This window comes from Equus przewalskii, chromosome 2 (genome assembly GCF_037783145.1).
Source record: "Equus przewalskii isolate Varuska chromosome 2, EquPr2, whole genome shotgun sequence".
In the NCBI taxonomy this organism is placed as follows: domain Eukaryota; kingdom Metazoa; phylum Chordata; class Mammalia; order Perissodactyla; family Equidae; genus Equus; species Equus przewalskii.
Genome location: NC_091832.1, coordinates 2,760,900 through 2,785,291, shown reverse-complemented (window position 1 = coordinate 2,785,291; position 24,392 = coordinate 2,760,900). Strand labels below are relative to the sequence as shown.

Below are 24,392 nucleotides of genomic sequence, written 5' to 3'. Positions count from 1 at the left end.
TACGTGACCTCGGGCAAACCAGTTAACCTCTCTGTACCTCGGTCTCCTCATCTGTAAACGGGGACAAGGAAAGCACCTCCCTCACAGGGTTGTTGAGAGGGTTACACGAGAACATACGTGTTGGGTGTGCAGAACACTGCTTGGTCGGTGACAAATGTGTGCTGTTATTTATGGGTCTGTTGCCCCCACTAGAGTGTGTGCTTCGAGAGGGTGGTGGATTCCTTCTGAAATTCTGTGTGACCCCATCACAAGGCACTAAAACAGTCATCGTTTCCTGTGGGTCTAACTGGAAACAGACACAGCAGTGGGTGGCTCCAAGCACTGCCTTATTTAGTGTCCCCAAAGCCCTGGGCAGTGGAGACCATTATGTCCATTTAGAGAGGATGGCTGCAGCCTCTCATTGGACAGCACCCTCACCTCCCCCAGGGCGGCCTCCATCCCAACTCCTCTTCCACAGAAGGCTCTGTGGAAGGAGTTCTGGCTCCTTGCAGCTTCCGCCCCCACAGCCTCGGCTCTGTTCCTAACAGAATTGTCTTAGGCTCTCTTTCCCAAGACAGAGTTCCAGGTATCATAATAGTGCATATTTATTTATTTTATTTAACAAATATAATGTGGTGCTTACTCTGTGGGGCACTGTTCTAATTAATTTACACCTATTGGCTCATTTCACCCTTGTGAGGATGAACCTTATGAGATAGGTATTGCTATTATACCATTTTGCAGATGAGGAAAGTGAGGGACAGAGAGGGTGATTGACCTGCCCCAGGTCTCACGGCCAGCCGCAACTGGTAGGCCAGGATTCGGAAGTCTGAGGGTCTGGTTCATGAAGCGAGTCTGCACTGCACGAGCCGATTACAATCACCCTGGCTTCTTTAGTCCTCACAGACCTTCACAGAGGGGTGTTATCCACTTCCTCTACAGACCACGAGGTGAAAGCCCCGCACAGAGAGGTGGCCTGCCCGAGGTCCCGCAGCCAGGGAGCTGTCCGTCTGCCCCTCCTCCAGGGTGCAGCAGACTCTACCACTGGCTCCGAATGTCCGCTCTGTCACCCTCCCGAGCTGTGTGACCCCAGGAGCTCTCGTGACTTTTCCTGGCCTCGATTTCCTTATTCAGGAGGTGGGGATTATAATAACTAGCTCATAAGGTGGTCCTGACGGGAGGCCTTGCTGCAGGAGGGGTCTCTCTGTCTAATGACAGCCTTTCAGGATTGAGATGTGATCTTTGTTTAGGAAGAAGGTGACTTCCATTCATGGTCACTGTCCTCCCCACTCTGCGTCACGCAGGACGGTTTCTACTGCATATGAGGGGTCCGCACTCCCCCTCCTGGAGGCTGAGAAACTGCAGAAGGTGGCAGGCAAGCAGGACAAACGCCAGGCCAGTCCCGCCTCTTCTGACCTTGCTCTCTGACCTCACCAGAGGACTGGACCAACTCAGAGATCCCCAGAAGCTTGAAACACAGATCGATTGCAGGCCCATCCCAGAAATCCGTTCCTTCTCTAATTACTTAGGAGCCTCTCCTCCGGACCAGGCCCTCTGCTGGGGCCTAGTGATGCAGAAAAAGACGGAACCCCCCTCGCAAGTTGAGCGAGGTGAGCTAAGAAAGCGCCTCACACAGTCACATAGCAGGTGTGAGATAAACATTCACCCCAGCCCTCGCCCGGAGCCTGTGTGGTCTCCATGCACAACTTGTCCCTGGGGTTCCTAACCCCACCCCGTGTGGCCCGTGTCTCCCTAGGGGACATGCTCCTCAGGCTCCTTGGAAGCGTCCTCAGAGAGCAGCCTCAAGCATCCACTGACACTACAGTCTTTTTCCAGGAAGGAAAAAAGAAGGAACGCTGCTTCTATCAGCTCCCTTCCTCTCTCTTCTCCAGAATTACATGCAGTGTTGTGCCTTCCCATCCACACAATGGGAAGACGGTAACTTACCCAGTGGCCAGACGGCCAATTGCCCAGTATTGGTCCATTTCATGCTGGCATTTTTTATAAATCCTCCTACAGTTTGCCTCATCTGACTGGTCTCCACAGTCGTTGTCCCCATTGCAGAGAAGTCTGCGGTTTATACACCTCCCTGGACGGAGAAAGGGTGTGACCCACAGTCACGTGGCTGTCCAGAGGGGAACTGACATCGCGTGAGCACCTACTGTGCGCCAGACACTTTGCTGCCTTTAATGCTCTGGAACAATTAGTCCTCATGTCCCCAGGTGATCAGTAATGGCATCAGCAGAGAGGCCAGTGTTGCATTTCTGGAAGCTTTGAGGGGAGATTATTAAGGGCGGGGAAAGAGGAAGTGCCTCACAGGGAGGGGTCAGGTGGCCAGACAGCAGGGAAGTCTGCACTCGGCTCCCTGAGGCTGGGGAGAGGAGGTGGGTTTGGTGGGTCGTGTAAGCAGTACTAACTGTGTGCCCTTCCATATGTTACCCACCCCGCCTCAATTTACTCATCTGTAAAATGGGCAAGTCAGCATACCTGCCCCCCCAGGGTTGTTGGGGCTTTAAGTGAGCAAATAGCACAGCACTGACTCACGGTAGGTGCGGATAAGTGCTGTTATTCCTACAGTTCGTGTTTTGTGGGCCACGTCCACATTGCTAATAAATATTTGCAGCAGGATTGGAACCTATAAGTGTCTAATCACAAATTCTTCCCACTAAACCACACTGTCTTCAGCACCATAGCTACTTGGACTATTTTTAGACGATAGAAATATTTGCACTGTATGTTTAAACTTATTCACAGCACTTTGGCTTCCTTTAAACTCTTTGCCCCACTGACTTGGTTTCCTTTCTTATCTGTATGTTCTTGGGGTAAAGCCATAAGGCGACCGGTGACCCTGTTTCCTGACATGTGTCTGGTCACTTGAACCAAAGTTCTTAGGGGTTAAAGGCAAAAGAATAACAATCTGGTTTTCAAACTGTTTCTTACAAGGCGTTTAAACTAGAGCCTGCCCAAGTAACCATTATGGCTGTGGTCAGCATCACGGAACGCTGGCCATAATGAGTCCGTGGACACACTGTAAAAAAGTCTTTCAGATTTATTGGATGGAATTTTGCATTTGCAATAAGCCCTAGAAATTGCTCTAAGAATCCCTAACTCTTTCCTGCAATATCCTGAAGCACGGTGAATGTAGAGAGCTGCACCTCCCATCGAGATAATTTGAAGCAAAATATTCTTATTTTTGCTGGCGACTTGAAGAAATGGAGAGGCATATGTTAGCTTGAATTAGCTACATGAATGAGTTGAAAAGACAAGTGTTTACTTAGTTCTGCAGCTGATGATTATTCATTCGTGTGCTCCTTCCTTCCTTCCTCTGTCTGACCATCCATCTGTCCCTTTATTCCTTCCTTCCTTTAATCAGAAATGTTTTACTGACTATATTACGCTTTAGGTGTATTTATGCTGGACTTGGTGATGCAAAAATGTAAAAGCCAGGGACTATCTCTCCAAAGATTTCTCGGAGATGACTGATGCTGGCCGCCCTATTTCACTGTTGGAGGCTTTGCCACGTTGTACTCAGCCTCAGGCCTCTGAGAGCCGGCAGAGCCCACAGTCTGCAAAGAGTGCTCATGGCCATTGTGTCACCTGATGCTTATAACACACTTGTAGGTATTAACCTCACTTCCGATTTTCTGTTGAGAGAACCAACATGCAGAAAGGTTAAGTGACTTCTCCTAGGTCAAAGAGTCAAAATAAGACTTCACTCAGGATTTCTGATTCTAGCACACATCCTCTTGGTGTCCTTAATGTCAGCGAATGTAATCTGAATCCCCAAATTCCTAATTGTAGCTCTTCCACCTACCTGCTCTATGATCTCGGGGAAGTAACTTCTCCAAATCTTAATTTCCTAATTTGTAAAATGGGGATAACAATAACACTTACTTTTAGGCTTGTTTTTACGAAATAATACATGTAAAGGGAGGTCAAAAATTCAAGGACAAGGCAGCCTCCTGGTCTGACACACGACCTTGGTCCTGAGCACTAGGCAGTAGCCAGGCCCCCCAGCATCATGTGCCATCTAGCTTTTCCCTCCCACTCCTGTAACCTTTTATACCTGTCTGTGCACAAACAAAGCCCTCACATCGCACTTGACTTCTGCAGGGCCTCTTGGTAACACAGTCTTCGACTTCCTTGTCATAGAAGTTGCACAGCTCCCCGTGGAACTGAGACGGCCGGAGCAAGGAGACATGTCTGTACTGTAGCAGAGAGGAGCAAGGTGAGCCAAGGGCGGGGCCTCGGGGACCATGGAACTGAGCAATTCTATAAGCAAATGGGTTCCCAGGCCCGGATCTGGGCTCCAGGACAGCATCTGATTGTTTGATGGCTGCTCTCCCAGCCCCTCATGCTTCCCCATTACATACACCTCAGGCTCCATGTTGCATTTGGCTGTTTGCCTGACTGTTTCTCCAACTAGAACTTGCGCTCTCTGAGGACAGGGACCTTGTCTCTGATCTCTGCGTCTGCGGGGATCAGTAAAGATTTGCTGAATGTGGGAAAAGCAGGGGCTTTGAAGTCAGAAGGTAGTAAGTATAAAATGAGTTCCTCAGCTTGATTACTTTAACGGGTTGGTTCAATTATCGCCATTTGCTCAGTATCTTACAGATGAAAAAGCATGCACTTTGGAGCCACAACTGACTCTGATACTTTCTAGTTCTGTGACATTGGGGAAGTTAGTTAACATTTGTGATCTCCATTTCCAAATCTGTAAAATGGGGATAATGAATTACCTAAATGTACAGCTATGGAGTTTCAATTATATATATGACATATATATGAAATCTCATCATGTTGTCTGGTACATAGTAGGCACTCAATTTCTTGTACGTGTTTTTCTTTTTTATTAGTGATAATTTTTAGCAGTCAATATTTCTCTCTCTGTCCCTTCCTGTTTGTTTATTTCAGAATTTTGATTGAATTTCCAAACTATTGATTGACCCACCCAATGTTGAAAAAGGTAGGTGTTATTTATGCTTGCTTGTTGTTTGCTTTTAATCATAATCATGCCCTCTGGCCTGGCCTCAAGGAGGTCCCAGATGGTGGTGGTGGTGATGGCAGGCACCGGGCAGTGACAGCACAGTATGGTGGGCGTCCTGGTAGAGAAGGTACAGAGTGCTCTATAAACTCACAGGGAGTCCCCAGTCGTGAAAATGGTGAAGCGACGTCTAAGCTGAGACCCACAGGATGAGTAGAAACGTCAGGCAAACAAGGAGAGCTGGCGTGAGCAGGGAACAGCAGAGTAATCCGGGTGAAGGAAGCTGTTGTGCCAAAGCTGAGAGACCAGAGAGAATGTGCTTTGTTCGATGAAACAAAAAGAAATTCATCATGCTGGAGACAGTGCGAGCGGGAGAGAGAGGCAAGAGCTGGAGGAGACGTAGCCAAGAGCAGGTAAGGCAGGCTCCTCCAGGCCTCAGGAAGGCTGGATTTAACATTTTATCATGGGGCATTGAGAAGCCACCATAGGGGAGGGAAGTAATCAGATTTAGGTGGTTGCCAAAAGCTGGCTGCAGTCAAGACTTTGGTACAATAAAAGGGGCCAAGCCAGGATAGCAGCCTCTTTGCTGAATGTCATGTTAACCAGCCATAGTTATTGCTTGTATGGCATCTGGAAATCCAAAAAAGAACTACAGACAACCATTCACCCATGCTCCTTCACGTTTCCAGAGGGCCTTTCCTTCTGGAAGGTAGAGGTTAGCAGGACAGGATAAGGTCTGCAAAGAGGACTGCCAGAAGACTAGCCCCAGGAGCCAAGGACAAACCGGGCATGAGGAGTATGGAAGTGATGGAGGACAGACATCTCCCAATCCCAGGTGGAAGGTTTCGATGAATCCCCAGCCAGTGACCCTGCAGACAGTGATGACGTCCACCGGAGGGAAAGCGTGTAGTAAAGAGCTCCGGCTGGCTGGATGGATGGATGGCTCATGCTGAGGCTTCCCAGGTTATGGTGCAGATGAAGCAGTTATCCAGATAGCTGGATCAATGCTGACAAGCTAGCAATAAAGCCCACTTTAGGAATTAAATGGTCCTGCTTGGCTTTCCACATTGATCCAATTAAGTGTGTAATTGTCCTGGGCCAAGTTCCACAGCCTCTTTAGTGTCCTAGCCCATGGCTGGTTTGGTTTCCCAAGGAACCCTGGAATGTCAACCATTCTCTTCTCTCTGGCACATGTGCAGTTCTAGAGCTGGGATCCTGAATCAACCCTCCTGACAAGGGAGCCTGAAGGACTAACACTGCAGAGACTGTGTTTTGATCGGCAGAACGCTGGACAAGAAGCCAGTGGCCTGAGTTCAAGGCCTGTATTTGCTACTAGGTGACCCCAAGAAATCATTTACCTGCTGAGTCTCTGTTTACCTATCTGCCTAAGGGGAAGAGTAAGACTCTCCTCCTTCCTCGCAGAGATGTCAGAGAATATAATGAGATCAAACAACACGTATTTATGGAGCACCTATTATGTGCCAGAAATAGGCCTACGCACTGAAGGTATAGAAGTGAATAAGCCTTGAAGAGCTCACAGTTTAATGGAAAGGTAAATAATAAAAGAAAAGTAGGGGGCCAGCCCCATGGTGCAGTAGTTAAGTCCAGTGCACTCCGCTTCAGCCACCCAAGTTTGCAGGCTCGGATCTCAGATGCAGACCTACACCATTCATTAAGCCACGCTATGGCAATGACCCACTTACAAAATAGAGGAAGTTTGGCACAGATGTTACTACAGGGCTAATCTTCCTTGCCAAAAAAAAAAAAAAAAAAAGGGAAAGTAAATGATCAATGTTAGGATACAGGAGGAACAGGGAGCTATTGCAGCTCATAAAAAGGTGTCTACTAACTGCAAGTAGGGCTAAGAAGCCCAGCAAGCCTTCTAAGATGATATGGCCTCTGAGCAGAGTTTTAAATTACCAGTAGGTGTTAGCCAGCCAAGGAAGTGGGGCAGGTCTCTCCCGCCTGAGAAAGCAGCATGAATAAAGGCACAGAGGGAGAGAGTAATGGTCAGCGAAACACAAGTGTCCGGTGTGCTGGAGTGGGGGTGTTTTGTGTACATGTAGGGTTAGGTCGGGGGGGCCTTGAATACCATGATTCTGGAGGGCCATGGGTAGACTTTGAATGGTTTCAAGCTGGGGAAAGACAGGTCAGACTTGCATTTCTGATGGCTCCCTCTGGTTGCACCAGGAAAGATGGGCTGAAGGAGCAAGGTTGGAGGCAGGAAGCCTAATTAGGAAGCTGCTAACATGAGCAAGGACACATATGTTTGGGAAAAAACGGAAAAATCAAAGAAAGGATCTAACTGCTGCTGGGAGGCACAAAGGAATAGAATTCATTGATTAAATCATCCAAGACTTATTGAGGTCCTACCAAGTGCCAGGCACTATTGGTGGTGCCTCAGCCAATCTTGCTAAGAATTAGGGCTCCTAGAAGCTTCAGGCTCCCCCAGGGCCAGGCACTTACCCTTTTCTTCTGACAGGGATCACATGTGGTCCAGGAGGACCAGCTGGACAGTTCACAATCAATAGGCGTTGGTGTGACATCCACGCTCCGCGTCTGTCTATGCTTGGCAAGGCTCTCATTGACGGCATTTGACTGGAGAGAGCGTGGCTTTTCACCTCTAAAAGGTCATCATGAGAGAAGAGAGTCAAGTATCAGAAGGGAATTAAGTATTCATCCTATAATATTTGCTGACTTGTGCAAGGCTATTAGTTTATCATCAAGTATAGATCAGTTCATCCAACAAACATGTACTGAACCCCCAGTAAGTGCCTGACCTTATGGCTAGCTGTGATCAAGAGTACCGCACTCAGATCAGAAGACAGGCCGTCGGCAGCTGGGTGACCTTCGTCCAGTTTTTCAACCTGTACGAGCTTCACATTTCTCACCTCTATAATGAGAGAGTCACGCCTACCTCATAAGGCTAGTTCTAGGATTAAGTAAGAAAGTATATGTGAAAGCACTTTACGGACTCTAAAGTGCTATAGATATGCAGGGTGTCCCACAACAGCGGGATATAGGATTGAAGCAGTTCAATCCCCATCTCTGAGCCGCAGTTTCATCCCCTGGAAAATAAGGTTTGGAGTATACAGTGTTTAAGACTCTCAGGTCAAGAGTCTATGAAACATTTGCTGACAACTAACCACATTCAGGGTACTGTGCTACAGGGAATACAGACAAACATAAGACACAGGTTCTGCCTTCTGGAACTCACAGTTTGTCTTTGACTAGGAAAAGAGAAACATGTCTCAAGTCTTAGCTCTTCGGGACTTTATCCGGTAGGCAAGGTTTTTAAGCATTCAGGCTCCATGGTCAGAGCCGTGCTTTAGGACATCACTGTGGTTGCTGTGTGGAGGCTGGACAGGGCTGGGGAGAGCCTGGAGGCAGGAAAAGCTGGTGGGCAGCTCTTGCAGCAGTACCTGTGAGTGATGTGAGCCTGAACTATGGCAGCGTCCAAGGGAGAGGGGAGGACAGACCTATGAGACATTTCTCAGGTGGAAGGGATAGAAAGTGATGGGTAATTAGATGGGGTGTGGGTTAGAGAGAGGAAAAGGCTTAGGTTGTTGCTGGTTTCCAGTTTGAGAGTGTGGGCAGGTGGGGAACACAGGAGCAAGGGAGCTTATGGGGGAAGATGTGGTTGGGGTATGCTGAGTTCCAGGTGCCCACAGAACCGCTATGTCGAGCCATTCCATAAACAGTCCCTACACAGCTTTGGAACTCAGGAGAGAGATTCACACCGGAGTTACAGATCTGATCGTGGAAAGCTATGAGGGAGGTAAGACTGCTCTTGAGAGGGGAACAGACCAAAGACAACCCTTGGGGGATGTCACACCACCAGCAGAGCAGGAGAGCCTGTGCCCTGCCTGTCCAGGGCATGGAGAGTATACAGAGGTGAGTGGGGGATGAGGTGAGACCAGGGGTGGGAGGGGAAGGGAGAGGCAGGTGGAGGCCCATCTGCAGAGCAGTCAAACAACATGAGACCTGAAATACATCACGTACAGAAGGTAAGTTGGCACTTTTGTTGAGTTCCTAGCACACCGTGGGACATTCAGTAAAAGTGAATGAATGAGCATTTTATCGAAGCTGTCCAGGCTTCCAGTTCCGTCATGTGCATAATAAGCTGAGTGTATGACGATTTTTATTTTTCTTCCATCTGAAAGAGTGTATAACACTGTAAGGTTCTTTGTAATTTGTGTTCCTTTTCAAGGCAAAAAGGAGAAGAGAAGAGAAAGAGAACCAAGATTTGCTGAGTACCCAGAACATGTCAAGCCCTGCGTGAGGAGTTGAACCCGCCCCGCCTCATTTCATCCTCACAGCAATGCTAGACGGCAGCCACGCAGCGCTGCCACCTGGACAGATGAGGGAAGGGCCGAGACTCACGCAGCGGCATGCGGTGGTGGTCTAGGGGTCTGGGCCGAGGTCGTTTGACTCTAGGGCCTGTGCTGTGTCCACTGCCCCACACTGCCTGGAAGAGGAGCCGGGCCAGCATCCACTCCACCAGGCATTCCGTCTCCATGCAAGGCCTTTTCATCTCTCCATCCAAGACTGAGTCATTAGAGAGAGCATCACATCGTTTCCACCGTCTCAAATACATAGTACATCACTCCAGACAAGGTTATTAACAATACATTCTCACTTGGCAAAAGTCCTAAAAAGAGGATAGTATTAACTACAGTGAAATCCATCTCCATGACCGCCCCAGAGAGCAGCAAAAATCAATTGCCTAGTAAAGTTGGATCTTTAGCGAAAGGTCAAAGCCTCTCTTGGAAACCACAGGTGGATACGTTAAAATGGCTCCTTGAGGCAGGATGCTGCACACCAGCAGGGGAGCTTCAGAATCTGCTTTTATCTACTAATTTGCCCTGGTTTGACAAAACAATATTGTCTGTGATTTGGCTTCTCCAAAGTATGTATTTGACAGCTCTGCAGGGTATCTTCTTCCTGCTTCAACTATGAAACAGTTACATGGTGATTTTTAGCAACTACCAACCCAATTCAGGGCTGCGGTTGAGAGGAGTGGATAAGAAATGCACACACACACTATTAAGAGTCACGATTACTTTCCTCTCTGAGATCTGGAAGACAGTTAATGGGCAGGATGATCATTTATAGAAGGAACTTGGTAAAAAGTAGTTGTAGCCACCAGATCTCTCATTTTTTGCACGCAATTTTCATTATGGAGGCAGCAAAATAATGAAGTAATCAGCTGAATTAATAGTATGTTTGTAAATTACATCAGATGTGTGTGGTTTATTAGGACTACACATGCATATCTGAAAGAAAGGCTAGCATTACATGTCATCTTTAATTCCTGGGAATCGCATGAAGCCAGTAAGGAAAGGCTCAGTCAGGGCCTCTATGTACATATACAGCACGTGCCTCTCATGCCTGTGAATTTCTACAGAAACACGCCAGATGGTCATTTTGACCAACTGACTTGGCTTCTGTCGTTCAAAATCTCTGTATGATTTTAATTTTGAAAAATTAAAGATGCCCTAAGAAGCACAGGAAATAAGATAATGAACACCCATACACTCGCAACCCAGGATTGGCAATTATTAATATTTTGGTATGCTTTCTTTGAAGTCTGTTTTTAATAAAAAATATTCCTATAAATTTCACATCAGTATTTTACATCAGCCCAATGCCATTTCCCTCTCCTCCTTTTCAGAGGGAACTATTGTCATGAATTAGTGCGTGTCCTTCCAGTCTTATAAATATTTTTACGTATATATATATATACACGCAATATACAGTATTGCTTTTGTGTGCTTGACTTATATAGTACATATTATTCTGCGACTTGCTTTTGTTAATCAGCACCGTATTTCTGAGGCCTAGCCATATTGATTCATAAAGAGATCTAGTTCTTTCCTTTTATCTAGATTTTTCCACCATGGGACATATATTGCATTCAATTTATTCTTTTTCTTTTTGAAGGACATTTATATTTGCAATTGCAATAACGCTTCTACAAGTCCTATCCCTCTGCATAAGGACTGGCAAAGATGTGTCTTTCTTTGACGTGCATGTAATGCTGTTGCCAGCATTAGAATATATTTCACTGGGTCCCTGTCTCCCATTCTCTTTCTAACAGGAGTCTCTGATCAAAATAAAGATGGATCCACCGGGTGCGGCGGGATTAGGTCAGCAGTAAACTGCGAGCCATCAGCTTATATAGATGGGGTGCGTCAATATATTTTGGCTTTCTGGGGAATTGCCCTGACACAACAACTTTCTCGTCACACACAATTTGTTAGGCAGCTGCATCCTTTTGCAAATAGCATCCTTCCTCTTTGCTAGAAGGGGCAGCTTCTGGGTGGCAGATTTTCAATTTCTCTTCTCTCTGTCATTTGCAGTTGTAGACAGGAAATTTAAAGCAATATCTCAGGGCAACAAACCTGTGGCCAGGAGATAGAGAAATGGCATGGGAGTCCAGCAAATCAGATACACAAGGCAGGTGGACGGGGATAATGCCTTAGTGCCAGGCAGGAAGATGCAGGGAGATGCAAGGGCTGTGGAACCAGAACAAAACTGGATTTGTACCCATATTCTGTTACATATTGAGTAGCCTTGTGACAGTTCCATTCTCTCTCCAATTCTCAGTTTCCTCTCTGAAAAACTGTAAACAATAGCGCTTACATCCAGATCAGAGCAAACGCATTGAAGTGCCTGGCACAGAGTAGAAATGAATAAAAAAAATAAAAGGTCTCATGGCCATGTGATGATTATTTCATCTGATTTGAAATAGTTATTTAGGAATAACTAAAAACCAAACCTTCCTTAGCTAATACGGAGGACGTCCCAGCATTTTCTGTGCCAGAACTGAAGGCTCTTCTTGCACTTTGTGTGTGGAATTCGAATACGTGCCGCAGTCAGGACTGCCCAAGGGAATCATGGGTAAGAGGCCCGAGAACTGAACCTGGCTTCAAGCAAGGGTTTGAGATTCATAAACTGGAGCGAACCTCCTCTCCTCTTTGAGGGTCAGTTTGCTTTTCTACACAGTGTGAATCAGAAACAACACGCATCTCACGATGTGGCTGAAGGACAAACGAGCTTTCCAGCCTGTACTCTGCTCGCCCGCTCACATCTCCACCTCCGACCTCAGAGTAAACCTCCTCAGACGTAAAGGTGAGCAGGTTGCTCCTTTGCTTAAAACCCTTCAATGGCTCCCGGTTGCCTAGAGGATAACTTTGAACTCCTCAGCTGGCACTCTAGGGTCCCCAACCCCAGCCATGATCGGACTCCTGCTTACTCCTGGTCTATCTTGTCCTGGGAGCTCCCGCCGTGGCCTGTGCTCAAGGCTTGCTGAAGGGAGGCCTGCAGCTTCCAGAACAAGCCAGGTCCTCTCACATCTCCATGCCTCTGCCTCTGCTGCTCCCTCTGCCTGGAATACCCTTCACTGCCTTGGCCCTTTGCAAACGCCTTTTCATATGTAAAGATTCAGCTCAAGCATCATCTCTTTAGAAGCCCTGATGCCCAGTGGAGTGGATCACTCTCTCTCGTTTCCAGCCTGCCGCTGAATCCTCTCTGGCAACAGTGCACATAGTATGTGCTCACACGTCAGCTTTCTCCATGAGAACATGAGCTCTTTGTGTCTTATTCATCTCTGTATCCTCAGAGCGGGACAAGGGGCCTCACGTATGGGTCAATGCTGTGGGTAGGGTTGCTATGATCCCTTAAACCCTCCATTCCAGACGCATTTCCTTGGGTCTTGAATCCTTCTCTGTATACACAGTACACACAAGGAAGGTCTTGGCAGCTTGGTTCTTCTTGGCACCAAGTTAAGATTCTTGATAATCATAAGAGCTATGATTTACTGAGTGCCCATTGGGTAGTGAAGACTCATTCCAGTCTCAGGGTGATGCCCAACCTGGTGAGCGCTCAGCAGAGAGGAGATCAAGGGGTGTGTCCAGTGGGTACTAGGAGCCCCTCACAATAAAGGAGAGGTAGAGCTCAGGTAGCATTTATGGAATGAATAAGAGGGCCGGCATGGACAGTCCTTCTTCCGTAGGATTGCTCACAAGGAGGTCTGGGATGCAGGAGCGCTTCAGCATCCCGTGGTAGGGCCGTCTCGTCATCAAGGTAACACTCGACATCCTGCCAAGTCTCTGGCGCCTCCTTCACTGGAACTCAAGTGTGAGCTTCCACTCAGGTGTTTTCTTTAGCCTATTTTGTACCCTATCGATGGACATAAAAAATGATTAAATAAATCAGCTGGCATTTACCTGCTGGGAACATCTAGAGTGTGTGTATGTGTGAGAGAGAGGGAGGAAAGGAGACAGCCTGGGAACCGAAAGAATGTGGGTCGGTGAGCAGGTAGAGTGGGTCACTCTGGGTTATGGAGGGCATCCATAGGAACTGGCTCTTTTATTCCATACATAGCAAAACTTCTTTTGCATAAAGAGTTACACGAGGCTCTGTTCAGGATACAGAACAAGTGTCCAATCCTTCTCAGCTTGAAAAAATACATCTAAACATGCCCATTTCTTACGGGAACGTTTGTTGAAGTCAGCCTCTTGGTTCCTGAATAATTTGAAGAAAGCTGTAGATATTATTTTTTCAGATGCATGCAAATGGCTTCAAGAGATGTTCCTTATTCAACAGGCAGGCAACAAAGAGACCGTCGGCGTTACGTGGCGTTATATTCCCTGTCATGCAATTGATCGGGAAATCGTTTGCAACCATCACTTACCTGGAGCCAGGCAAACCGAGCCAAGCCAGAGCGGCCCAGAGAAGCAGCAGCTGTGCCAGCGCCCCCCAAGCCCTGCTCTCGGACGTCCTCATCTTCTCTCAGCGGCGGGTGGTCCGGCCGAGGCTGCTGGATCCGTGAAAGCCCCTGGCAGGGAGGGCTGCCCTCAACTTCTGTCCCCACAGAGCAAACAGTTCTGCAAAATAAACAGAGGCCACCAGTGACTGCAAGCGCCTTAGACTTTGCACAGACAGAAGACTCACTGTGACTCTGGGAACCAACCAGAACGACGGCCAGGTCTGCAGCAGCTTGGCTTTTATTCACGTGTGGCAGACGTTTGGGTGAGCGGCCGAGGGGACAGGTGTTAGTGAGGCAACAAGGACTGTGGGCTCCAGGGCCTGGGTTCAGACCCTTTCTCTGCTTTTCACTAGCTTTGTGACCTTGAGCAAGTTACTTAACTTCCACGCTTCAGTCTCCTCACTTGACAAATGGTGCGGATTAAATAAGTGAATACAAGCAGAGTGCTTCCAACAGCCCCGTGTTAGAGCACTCAGACACGCGGGCTATTATTCCTGACGGAATGTAGGCGTTGGAGTCAGACAGGCTGAGCTTTGAATCCGCAGTGTCTTTCTAGCTGTGTGATTTTGAGTAAGAGGCTGGAGAGCCCGAGAGTCCGTCTACCTGAGTTCAAATTCTCTCTGATATTTCACCAGCTGTGTGACCCAGGGCAAATTCCTAACGTCTCTGGGCCCGAGTGTCCTCATCTAGAAAACAGAGATAATAATAGCATATGTAAAATTGGGAGGGCTATGGCTACCTGTCACTCAGAGTTGGGAGAGTCAGATGAGATACTAAATGTGAAAATGTTTCACAAGGAGGCATTATAAAAATGGTAACTGTAAGAGAGGAATTGTGCAAACAGGTGTTGTTGTTGTTAGCTAACTTATGTCGTATAACACACTTCATGGTCCTGGGGAGAGCAGGCGGCTTCCCGGACCTTGTGGGGAAGGGGAGGGTCTCTATGGTCGGCGTTGGGGGAGCCCCGTTTGCCTCCAGTATTCGCTGGTACAGCACCTCGGCCCCGCCTCCCCCGCCGACAAGGCCGGAGGCCACCAGGGCCTTTCCTTTCCGCCGGGAGCGGCACAGCAGAGGCAGGTGCCACTCACGCCTGCGAGTCCAGCTTGTTTTATCCGAGCCCAGCAGAGCGCGACCCCTTCGTCCTCCCGTTATTCTGAAGAGCGCTCTGATTGCTCCCTCATCTCCAGTGGCCTCGCCATAAACTGGATTAAAGGAAGATGTCACATAGGTTCTCTTGAAATGGCGTGGTCCGAGCCAGTGTCCACCTCACCTCCTCTGGAGGCAATCCGGACTGCCCGTGATAGACGTGGGACGGGCGTCTCCATTCCCCCGGCCTGGAGGAGGTCCCCGCCGTGCCGCGCCCAGGGCGCAGGAGCGGGAGGCGAGCCGCCCAGCGCCAGCTGGAGAGCCAGACGCAAATGCCAGGCTCTCGAAGCCGTCACCGACGCCTCAAAATCAGCAAGTTACGGTCCAGACCGCACTGACCCGGCGTTTCCCAAACCGGCCTGCAGCCCACACAGCGCCGCCTGAACGGGGCAGATGACCATCTTGTTGCCGTGGATGTCGCGGGCGTGGCTGAGGGGCCTTGGAGGGGCAGGCGCCCTGAGGCTGGGCTGGAACACACACTGGATTTGACTTCCTCAACAGCTTACCTAATTTCCCTAAGACTCTGTTTTCTCATCTGTAAAATGGGGGTAATAATTCATTACTATAAGGTGGTTTTGAGGTTTGAATGTATAAAACATACGGGCTTACCCTGAACCTCTCTTGACACGGGCTAGAGTCGTGTTGAGGGCCAGCCTGGTCCCCACCCTGCCCTGTCTGCCAGAGTCCCAGAGGGGGCTGGAAATGCAAAGAGGGAAGAGAGCCAGGGGACAGCTGAGAAGTCACAGCGGGCAGCAGTCCCTTTGCGTCAGCTGTGCCCGGATCCCCAAACCTGGCTCTGTAGTCAGCCCATCCTGGGTGCATTCCACCTGTCATCAGCCCGAGCACCAGGCGCCATCTCACCTTTGTCCCAGAGGATGCAGCGACCTGAACTTTGACACAATTGATCGAGTTAGTTAATCATTTGTAAACAAGCAGAAAATTGTGTTTCAAAACATGATCCATGTCCTCTCTCATGTCTTCTTGCATTTAAGAGAAGTCACATCCTTACAAGATAGGGCTCCCCTTCCACCTTCTCGACCTCACGCACACGTGGAGGAATCTGCAAATTTTCGAGACAACAGTTATGTGAATGAATCCTGTGCTTTCTCACCTCCAGATTTTTGTGCATGCTGTTCCCTCTGCCCAGAATATGTGCCGCTTAGCCAAATACAACTCATCGTTTAGGTTTCACCCTAATGTCACTTTCTCAAGAAAGGCTTCTCAATGCACTGTCCTGGGGTTCTTTGGTTCTGGACTCCTTAGGTGTCCTGGCATTCCAACCTCATAGCGCCCCCTGGTGGTTTCAGGTGCCGCTCACCTGAGGTCATGCCAGGAGAATGGCCTCCTCAGGCTGCAGTCATAATAATACACATATTTTTCATGGACAGTTCTTAGCAATTTAATAATTTAATGTCCTGTTGAATGGCCAAGCTGACAGTCAAGAGATGGAGACATAGACAATGCCTGTTGATGAGACGAGTGGCAGGGTCACTTCGCACAAGTGTATGTGTACACAGTTTGAAATAATTTGTGCACATTCTGCAGTTTACCACAGACATGCGTCACCTTCACGCTGGAGCCGTTGAAAGCCGGTGTGCCTCTCCATTTCTCTCTTCTCCTGTGCTGGCGGTCTGGAGCGTGTGTTGAAGTCACAGTGTGTTGTGGTGGAGGGAGCCCTCACCCCTGAGTCGCTGGATGGAGGAAAGCCCCTGCTGACCCACAAAGGGCTGTACATGAGTGAGAATTAAACTTTCATTGTGATTTTACGATGTATTTGTCACTGCAGCCACAGCTTCCCTCTTCTGACTTACATACTCTTACACTACATACAAAATTTAGTATGTGTGTGTGTTCTTCTGGGGGGAAAGTCCATAGCTTTCCTCTGGTTCCTGAGGTTCAAAAGGAATAAAAATGAAACAAAACAAAGCAAAAAAAATTCCCTCAAGAGATACAACTTTTTCAGCTCACAAAATTATCTGTGGTCCTTTTGAAGGTAGCGCGGAGTAGTCTGACGTGTTTGGCAGTCAGACAGACCTAGATTAGTATTTCATTTCTCCCATTTATTAGTTTATATCCTGGACAAATCCTTTAAGCCCTCTGAGCAACAGTTTCTTTCCTTAGTCTGAAACACAGGCTCATTGAAATCATGCTGCAACGGTCCTTTACTGACGGCCTACTCAGTGCCAGCCGTGATGCTAGGTGCTGGCCTAATGACGAACAGGTGACAGACCTTCCCTGTCAGGGCTGGCAACCTGGTGAGAGGGGTGGACACAGCAACGTGTCAGGGCGGTACAGTGTGATGAGGACCATGATGGAGACCGGCTCAGTTCAGTTTGGGTGCAGCCAAGTGTGTGTGTATGGGGGTGTGTGGTCACTGGCAAAGGTTTCTCAGTGATGTTTGGCCCTTAAGGGGTGAGCAGGAATTAACAAACCAAAGAACCAAAGGGGCGGCTTGTGGCAGTACAGGGAGAGAGGCCAGCAAAAGCAAGATACAAAGGTGAGAAGCTTCACAGTGTTTGTGGGGAACGGTCAGCCCTTCAGCGTAGCCGGAGCCTAGAGTTCAGCGTGTGTCGTGGAAAGAGATGAAGCTGGAGAGGCAGGCAGGAGCTTATCGCCCCGCGGTGGCTGTGCTGATGAGGTGGATGGTATCCGAAGTGCGAGGGCAGCCACTGAAGGGCTTCCGGGGGTGGGAAGGGCTCAGCTTTCTTTGTGCAAGACTACTCTTGCTGCAGTGCAGACAATGGACTAGGGGGAGGCAAAGAGGAGCGGAGAGGCCGGCTGGGCGCTGTTACAGTAGTCGATGGAGAGATGCTGAACACCAGAACTAGGGCGGTGGTAGGGGCGGGGTTGGGGTAAGGGGGCAGCAACATAGTATCTATCTTCTGTTGTTGAGAGAAGTAAATACCATCCTGTTTGTGGAGGGCTTGGGAAACCCCGCAGCTCTGCGCAGAGGCGGGAGCACCATGGCTGAGATTACGGGTCTCTGTTAAGGACGGACATGGAGTCCCCGGGCCGAGCTTCGCGTGGTTCATAGCAGCGCTGCTCCGCACAGCACCCGCTTCCTTCTTGGTCACCCGCAGGCCTGTGGGTCAAAGTGCACAGGCTTGTCCACCTTGAGGTAAGCTCCTTGTCTTCCAGGCTCACCCTCCTGGGTCCCGGAGGGCAGGCTTTATCTCCCTCCTGTTGTTCCAGAGTCCCAGTCAGTGTTGAGACCCCCGATCTCCAAGGCTGTCGTTGCGGCTTCCCCCTTGCAGCCGGGGGAGCCTGATGGTACCGGAGCCCTCAGCAGACCGCTGTGGTTCCTGCAATGCCTGAGGTGGTTTTGCAAACTGGAATCCTTGTCCACACCGGGGTGTGATCACTACCGGGGCGTGGTTCAAAATTGGACCAGAAAGAAGTGTGGGTGGGCTGAGTGGGCAGCGAGGTTTTTGGAGGATTATCCGGGGAAAAATAAGACCCAGATGAGACAAGGAAACAGCTCTGTTCCCAACGAGAAAAATAAGGAGAAAAAAAAGAAAGCCAGCAAAATTAATTGTCCTACTCTTTTGTGGCAAAGAAAATAGTTGTTCCTGGATCCCCCCATCCCCTTCCTCCGAGGCACCCAGCCACACTGTGGATGATGCTGCCCCTCTCAATCACACTTGGCCTTGTGACTACAGTCGCTGGAACATCGGGAGAAGGACAGGTGCTGTTTCACCCTCCTGTGTGCAATCCCACCTTCTCTTGCGCACCATCTGCCAGCTGGATGTGGGAGCGGGAGCGCTGAGCAGGGCAGGGCCACAGGCAGCTGGGCTCCTGCAAGGCTGCACAGGGCGGCATCCTCCCGCTCTCTGCAGACGTGACCACGCACCAGCAAGAAACAGTCTTCCGCTGTGTTAAGCCACGGAGCTTTCGGAGTTTTTCTGGTGCGTTGCCTAGTATAACCTGAACGAGCACACCCTCCTTCCCACAATTCCCATTGTCCACCTCACGGGATTGGCTCGCACTCACTGGAAAGGAGCCACCTTGAAAACAGCTGTGTAAGCAGCCAATGTCTATGACCCAGCTCTGGTGGTGGCAGAAGGACAGCATCTATTCAACAGAGGAGGCTCACTGTCTATTTCAGGGTTCTGCTTGTCCTTTGTGTTGACAGATATGGGAATTCTGTGTCCTCTATCACGTATGTCTCTGTACGTCAGTCCGGATGTGTATTTCTCTATTGACACACACAGGTGCCCTGTTTCTTCTATGGTATATGGTCTATAAAGTATAAATACATATTTCTCCCCGGCTGTAATTAGGGAGGAATGGACATAGGACACTGAGTGTAAGCCATATAGTTCAGGAAAACATAGGCAGTGTACCAAGAACAGGAGGTCAGCACTAACGATGATAGGTCAGCACTGTAAAGATCAGGGAGACAGAAGGCGCCAGCCAGCAGGGTGCCAGGTGAGGGTTGTCCAGCTTGCCGAGCAGAGAGCTGACTCTGCAGGCTTTGCCGCCATAACTTGGGATGCACTTGCCAAATACAACTGGGAAGACCAGGGAGAGAGCCCTTTTAGGTACAACTGGACTGGTGCTAGTGATTTAGGGTCTGATTTAGGGCACATTGATTGGCTTCTGGTCCTTGACCAGAGTGCTGATCAGAGAGGACTCAACAGCGTATGTGAGGAGAAGGAATAAAGAAGAAACACTAGAGGACAGGTGGGCCATAACAGTGATGCAAATTATGCTTTCAATGGGGCCCCCAAACTGGAGGAAACTTCTGAAAGTTGATCACGAAGCAGTAGTGTCTCCAGGATCCATATGTGGGCCAAGGTGGCTGGTTCATAGGTCACCCAGTGGTTCTGTGTCTGTACGTAATTACGTGTTTAATACTGGAGCACAGTACAGCATATTTCCTATTAAACACTTTCTTGGTAAAGTCTTAGGATATTCCACTGACCTCATGATGCCCACTGACATCATTGGCAAAGGCAATGCAACATCCAAGTTCAACTCAGAGCAACACATTTTCATAAATGTTTTTATATTAAAGTACAGGCAACTCTTAAAAAGAAAATATTGACTACTCATTTTCTATTTCAGATATTTCCAAGAACACTAGAAATATGTGAGGAGGGAAAATGGGATTCTTCCTGGCAACGTGCCAGGAAACTAATTCCCTGGGGGACTTTAAACAACTCAATGGATTATGTAGTTGCATTGATTTTGTGGATTAACTGTGGCAAATGGTGAAATTTAAGCCACCTTGTTCATCTGTTCATTCTCTCACTACTGGATCAAGTTCAAACTTCTTAGCCTGGCAAATGAACGATTGCTCAATCTGTTTGCCTCAGCTACTCTTCCCACCAATTCATTTACTCATTCAAATATATATTTTTTCAGTGTCTACTGTGCACGAGACCTGTGCTAAAGTGGAGGGTGCAGCAGTAAATATCACCCTAGGCTCCCTGCCCTCATGGAGCTTCCAGTTTCATAGAGGAAATAAACTCGAGTGATCGTGCGTATCTAGAATTTTGACTTGGGTAACTTTAAGCAGTGAAACCACACACTTTCCTGATGTCATTGGACTGGTGGCAGGGGGTGAGAAGGAACTCTGAGAAACCTCCCCTGTGCTTGGAAGGCCCAAACCAAAGAGCGAAGTGGTTCAATAGTCAGACTTTGGAATCACTGATGCAATTACTTATGTTACGCAGTGTCACACAGCATTTCTATTATCCGATGTTGCCATATAGAACTGCCCCCAAATTGAGTGGCTTAAGGCATCAATTATTTTACGATTACTCACAATTCCGTAGGTCTGGAATTTGAACAGGGCACAGCAGGAGTGGTCATCTCTGTTCCATATGATGTCTGCTGGAGCTGCAACATCCCAGATGGCTTCTCCATTCACGTTTGTTGACTCATCTTGGGAACTGGACAGCTCAGGTCTGGCTAGGACAGCTTGACTGAGGCCTCAGTCCTCCTCAGGGCCTCCTGCTCTCCAGGTGGCCCCTCCACAAGGCCTCTCCACACGGTCTCTCCCCCAGGGTAGCTGGACTTCTTACATGGCAGCTCAGGTCTCCCAAGAGCATAAAAGCAGAAGCTGCCAGACCTTCTTAATGTTCTAGCCTGGAACTAGCACAGCGTTGCTTCCATCACATTCTACTGGTTAAAGTGAGTCACAGGGCCAGCCCAGGCTCAGAGTGGGAGGGCGCTAAGTAAGGGTGTGCATACGGCGAGGTGTGGTTCACTGGGAACCATCTTTGGAAACCAGCTACCGCATCTAGGAAGTGGCTTGTTTAATGAGGTTGGTTGGTTTGTTTTTTAAATCAGGAAGAGGCTCCTTGTCCCCCAGAGAGGGTGAAAGTACCTTCCTTTAGCTGCTGCTGCCGGAGATGATGGTCACAGAGGTAGGTGGAGCTTTCTGCTTAGGGAGATAGGCATGCCACTGTACCAGCACTCCGCAGGGAGACGTCGTCTGCAGACTCACAGGAAAAGCAGCAATTCTCCCATCAGGACTCGGGCTTCCCATGCACTTGGAGAACTGGCAGGTGCCAAGACCCAAGTCTTCCTTCAAAAGCTTTTAAGAGCCGGACACATGGAAAAGATGTAATCCGGAAGCGGAGCGCGAGGGAGAAGAGCAGGGACATGCAGAAGAAGATCAGCAGATCTTACCAGCACAGCAAAGCTGGAGACCTGGTTCTCCCTGAACCAAGGCTGTCCCCTCAGCTGAGGAGACGTCAGCACCCACCCTAGCATCCCCACAGTTTGTTGTGCATGTTTCTGCTTAGCTGTGTAGTACATGGGACACCTGACACTAGGCTCGCCTTGCATACGTGTTGAGAGCAGAGGCTCTGCAGTCAGAACACTGGTCCTAAAGCTGCCTCTTTCACTCGCTGGCCATGTGGCCTTGTGTCAAGTTATTTAACTTTTCTGTTCGGGATTGTGAAAGCGTTTAGCACAGTGCCCTATGTAGCAGGGTCTCAATAAATGTTAACTATTGGCATCATTATTGATATGTCTGGCTGTTAAATTTCATAATTTGCAATTTACACCCTCCCTCCAGCTAGACATCTGACTTGGAAGGGCTCCTGTATCTGCCCATTGATCTGAAACTTTTGGCACCCAGAGTGGGCAATACCAGAATAATAGCCCTCTTTGCAGAAGGGACCATTAATACCTGTCTGTGTGCAGCCAGTGTCCAACCTTGTGGCATTTGCTGAAAGGAAACCCTGGCCTTATGAGCTTGGGTTGCTGCACGGGTTGATAAACAGCAGAGTCAACATCAAGGCTGAATCTTCTGGTCATCTAAATCACACTGGCTGACCAACCCAAGAAAACTTTTTTTAATTGTTTGATGTACAAACAAGATATTTTAGCAGTCTTATGTGAAAGTAAATATGGTTTTGATTTTTATTCAAAATATTACCTTGCAAGTTTCTACTTATCCTGAATACGTGAGTCCATTAGCTCTGGACCCATGATTTAAATAACCACATTTGCCAAGGCGTGCAGTTGCTCTTCTCGGAGGTTCTCTACCCTGGCAGTTGACACTGCAGTCTCTCTACAGGAGCCACGTTGGGGGAATTCTTTGTCTCCCGAGAGGGGAACACGGAGCAGTGGGTGTGCAGACTCTGCAGCCCTGCTGCCTGCTGCAGGAGTGGGCGTCTTGGTCCATCTGGGCTGCTGTAGAAAAACACCACAGACTGAGGGGCTTATCAACAACAGAAATTTATTTGTCACGACTCCGGAGGCGGGAAGTCCAAGATCGAGGTGACGGCAGTCTCGGTGTCTGGTGAGGACTCCCTCCTGGTTCACAGGCCACTGTCTTCTAGCTTCATGTGTCTTCACATGGTGGAAGGGTGAGGGAGCTCTCTGGGATCTCTCTATAAGGGCACTAATCTCATTCATGAAGGCTCTGCCCTCATGACCTGTCACCTCCCAAAGGCCCCACCTCCAAATCTCCAAATGCCATCACACTGGGGATGAGGTGTCAACATATGAATTTTGGGGGGACACAAACATTCAGGCTACAGCAGGGGACTTCGGCGCTTACTAGCTATGCTTCCTACTTCAGTTTTCCTGTCTGGAAAATGGGGCTAATTGCATCCACCTCCCAGGGCTCTTGTGAAGGTTAATGAGTTAACATACACAAAATATTTAGAACAACTCATGGCGCATGATGAGCACATTTTATAAGCATTAGCCATTTTTCTTCTTCTGCTTCTCCATCAAGTGTGGGGGTTCACCCCAGTCGTCAGGTCTCCCCTGTCTGGACCTTGACTCTGAACCAGAGAGGTGGCCTTTTCCAGATGTAGCCTAGAGCTTGGCCCCATCTTTGAGATTCTTCTATGAGGCAGTCCGGAATGGGAGAAAAGCCCTGGGATCCACACTAGAGAACAGGGTTCAGGACCCACTCCTGCCACCTGCATACCACCTGCGTGTGGCCTTCGGCAAGTGACATCTCCCTTTTGAGTCTCAGGCTCCCACCTGCACAGTAAGTACGACACTCCGTGTGGATGTGGCACCGGGACAATGCAGATCCAGGCAGCCTCGCTGAGGCAGGGCAAATCTATGTCCAGGTGTTTGGGCCAGAGTCACCTGGATTCCCTTAAGTCCAGAAAGTAGGTGGTGACTAGAGCCCAGCTACTAGAAACGGGGTGTAAGGACCCAGAGAGGCTGCTGCCGGCTGGCTTGTGCTTAGATGCCTGCAGAGTGAGTGGCTGGGGTCGCTAGACCTCCAAATCTGATGATCTGTGTCCTCAGAGGCTGGGAGAAGAACCACCTGTGAGTGGGTTCTCAGGGGCACTAAATGGGCCCCCAAGTCTGCCTGTCCTTCCTGTGCAGCCCTGGCCGGCGGGGCCTCTTTCCAAGCCCTCTGGAACTAGCCCTGGCCCCTCCAGTCTGCTCTGAGCCTTGGCTTCTTCTTGGCACCTTCTCCCATGACTTCCACTGCCCCTGAGCCATCCATCAGGCTGTCTGTGCGGTGGGAGGGCAGTTCTGCTCGACATTAACAGTCCAGGCACAGCACTTGCTTCTGGTTTGAGGCTTTGCACTTTTGAGAGGCAGTGCCAAAGGGTGGGGACACCAGAGGAACAACGGGCTGGGCTCGAATCTCAGTTCTGTCACTTATTAGCCATGTGACTCTGGGCAAGTTTCTTTGCCTCTCTGATCCTTTACACTATAGAGAGGACAGTACTTGTATGAGAGTTATCAGGATTAGAGGCAACATGCGTACATTTCCTGCATGGTGCCTGACACACTGGCCATGTTCAACATAGGAAGCTGCTCTTCCTATTGTAACTATTGCCACACTATCATCCATGATGGCCTGTCCATGTCCAGGCCTGTGGGAGGAGGGGCACACAGATGCCGAATCATGCAACCATAAAGGTTAATCAGAAGGTCATTCTATTTTAGGGCACCTTAGGGCCAGACTTTAATCCTAGATTTAGCCAAGTCTCAGACTGGTTTTCTTTTTTTGAGGAAGATTAGCCCTGAGCTAACATCTGCTGCCAATCCTCCTCTTGTTGCTGAGGAAGACTG

General features: G+C 48.9%; 1 protein-coding gene and 1 long non-coding RNA gene across 4 annotated transcripts in view; one reads left to right on the top strand and one right to left on the bottom strand.

Annotated features, from left to right (window-relative positions):
- C8B (complement C8 beta chain) overlaps nucleotides 1–13,987 on the bottom strand; it is a 36,285-nt gene extending 22,298 nt beyond the window's left edge. Inside the window, exons 1-7 of one of the 3 annotated variants that reach the window (XM_070591858.1) lie at nucleotides 13,662–13,867; nucleotides 12,222–13,147; nucleotides 9,347–9,614; nucleotides 8,966–9,119; nucleotides 7,430–7,586; nucleotides 4,046–4,187; nucleotides 1,927–2,068 (exon numbers count right to left, since the gene is read on the bottom strand). In XM_070591858.1, the coding sequence (XP_070447959.1) occupies nucleotides 1,927–2,068; nucleotides 4,046–4,187; nucleotides 7,430–7,586; nucleotides 8,966–9,119; nucleotides 9,347–9,560 (809 nt within the window). In that variant the 5' untranslated portion in view covers nucleotides 9,561–9,614; nucleotides 12,222–13,147; nucleotides 13,662–13,867. Of the gene's footprint in view, nucleotides 1–1,926; nucleotides 2,069–4,045; nucleotides 4,188–7,429; nucleotides 7,587–8,965; nucleotides 9,120–9,346; nucleotides 9,615–12,221; nucleotides 13,148–13,661 lie in introns of all 3 variants that reach the window. The other 2 variants (XM_070591865.1, XM_070591873.1) reach the window with 2 other exon arrangements.
- LOC139079074 (uncharacterized) lies at nucleotides 5,225–16,648 on the top strand. Its single transcript, XR_011532357.1, has 3 exons — nucleotides 5,225–5,376; nucleotides 9,174–12,097; nucleotides 13,574–16,648. It is a non-coding gene; the product is annotated as an uncharacterized lncRNA (long non-coding RNA).
- Nucleotides 16,649–24,392: the final 7,744 nt, after the last annotated feature.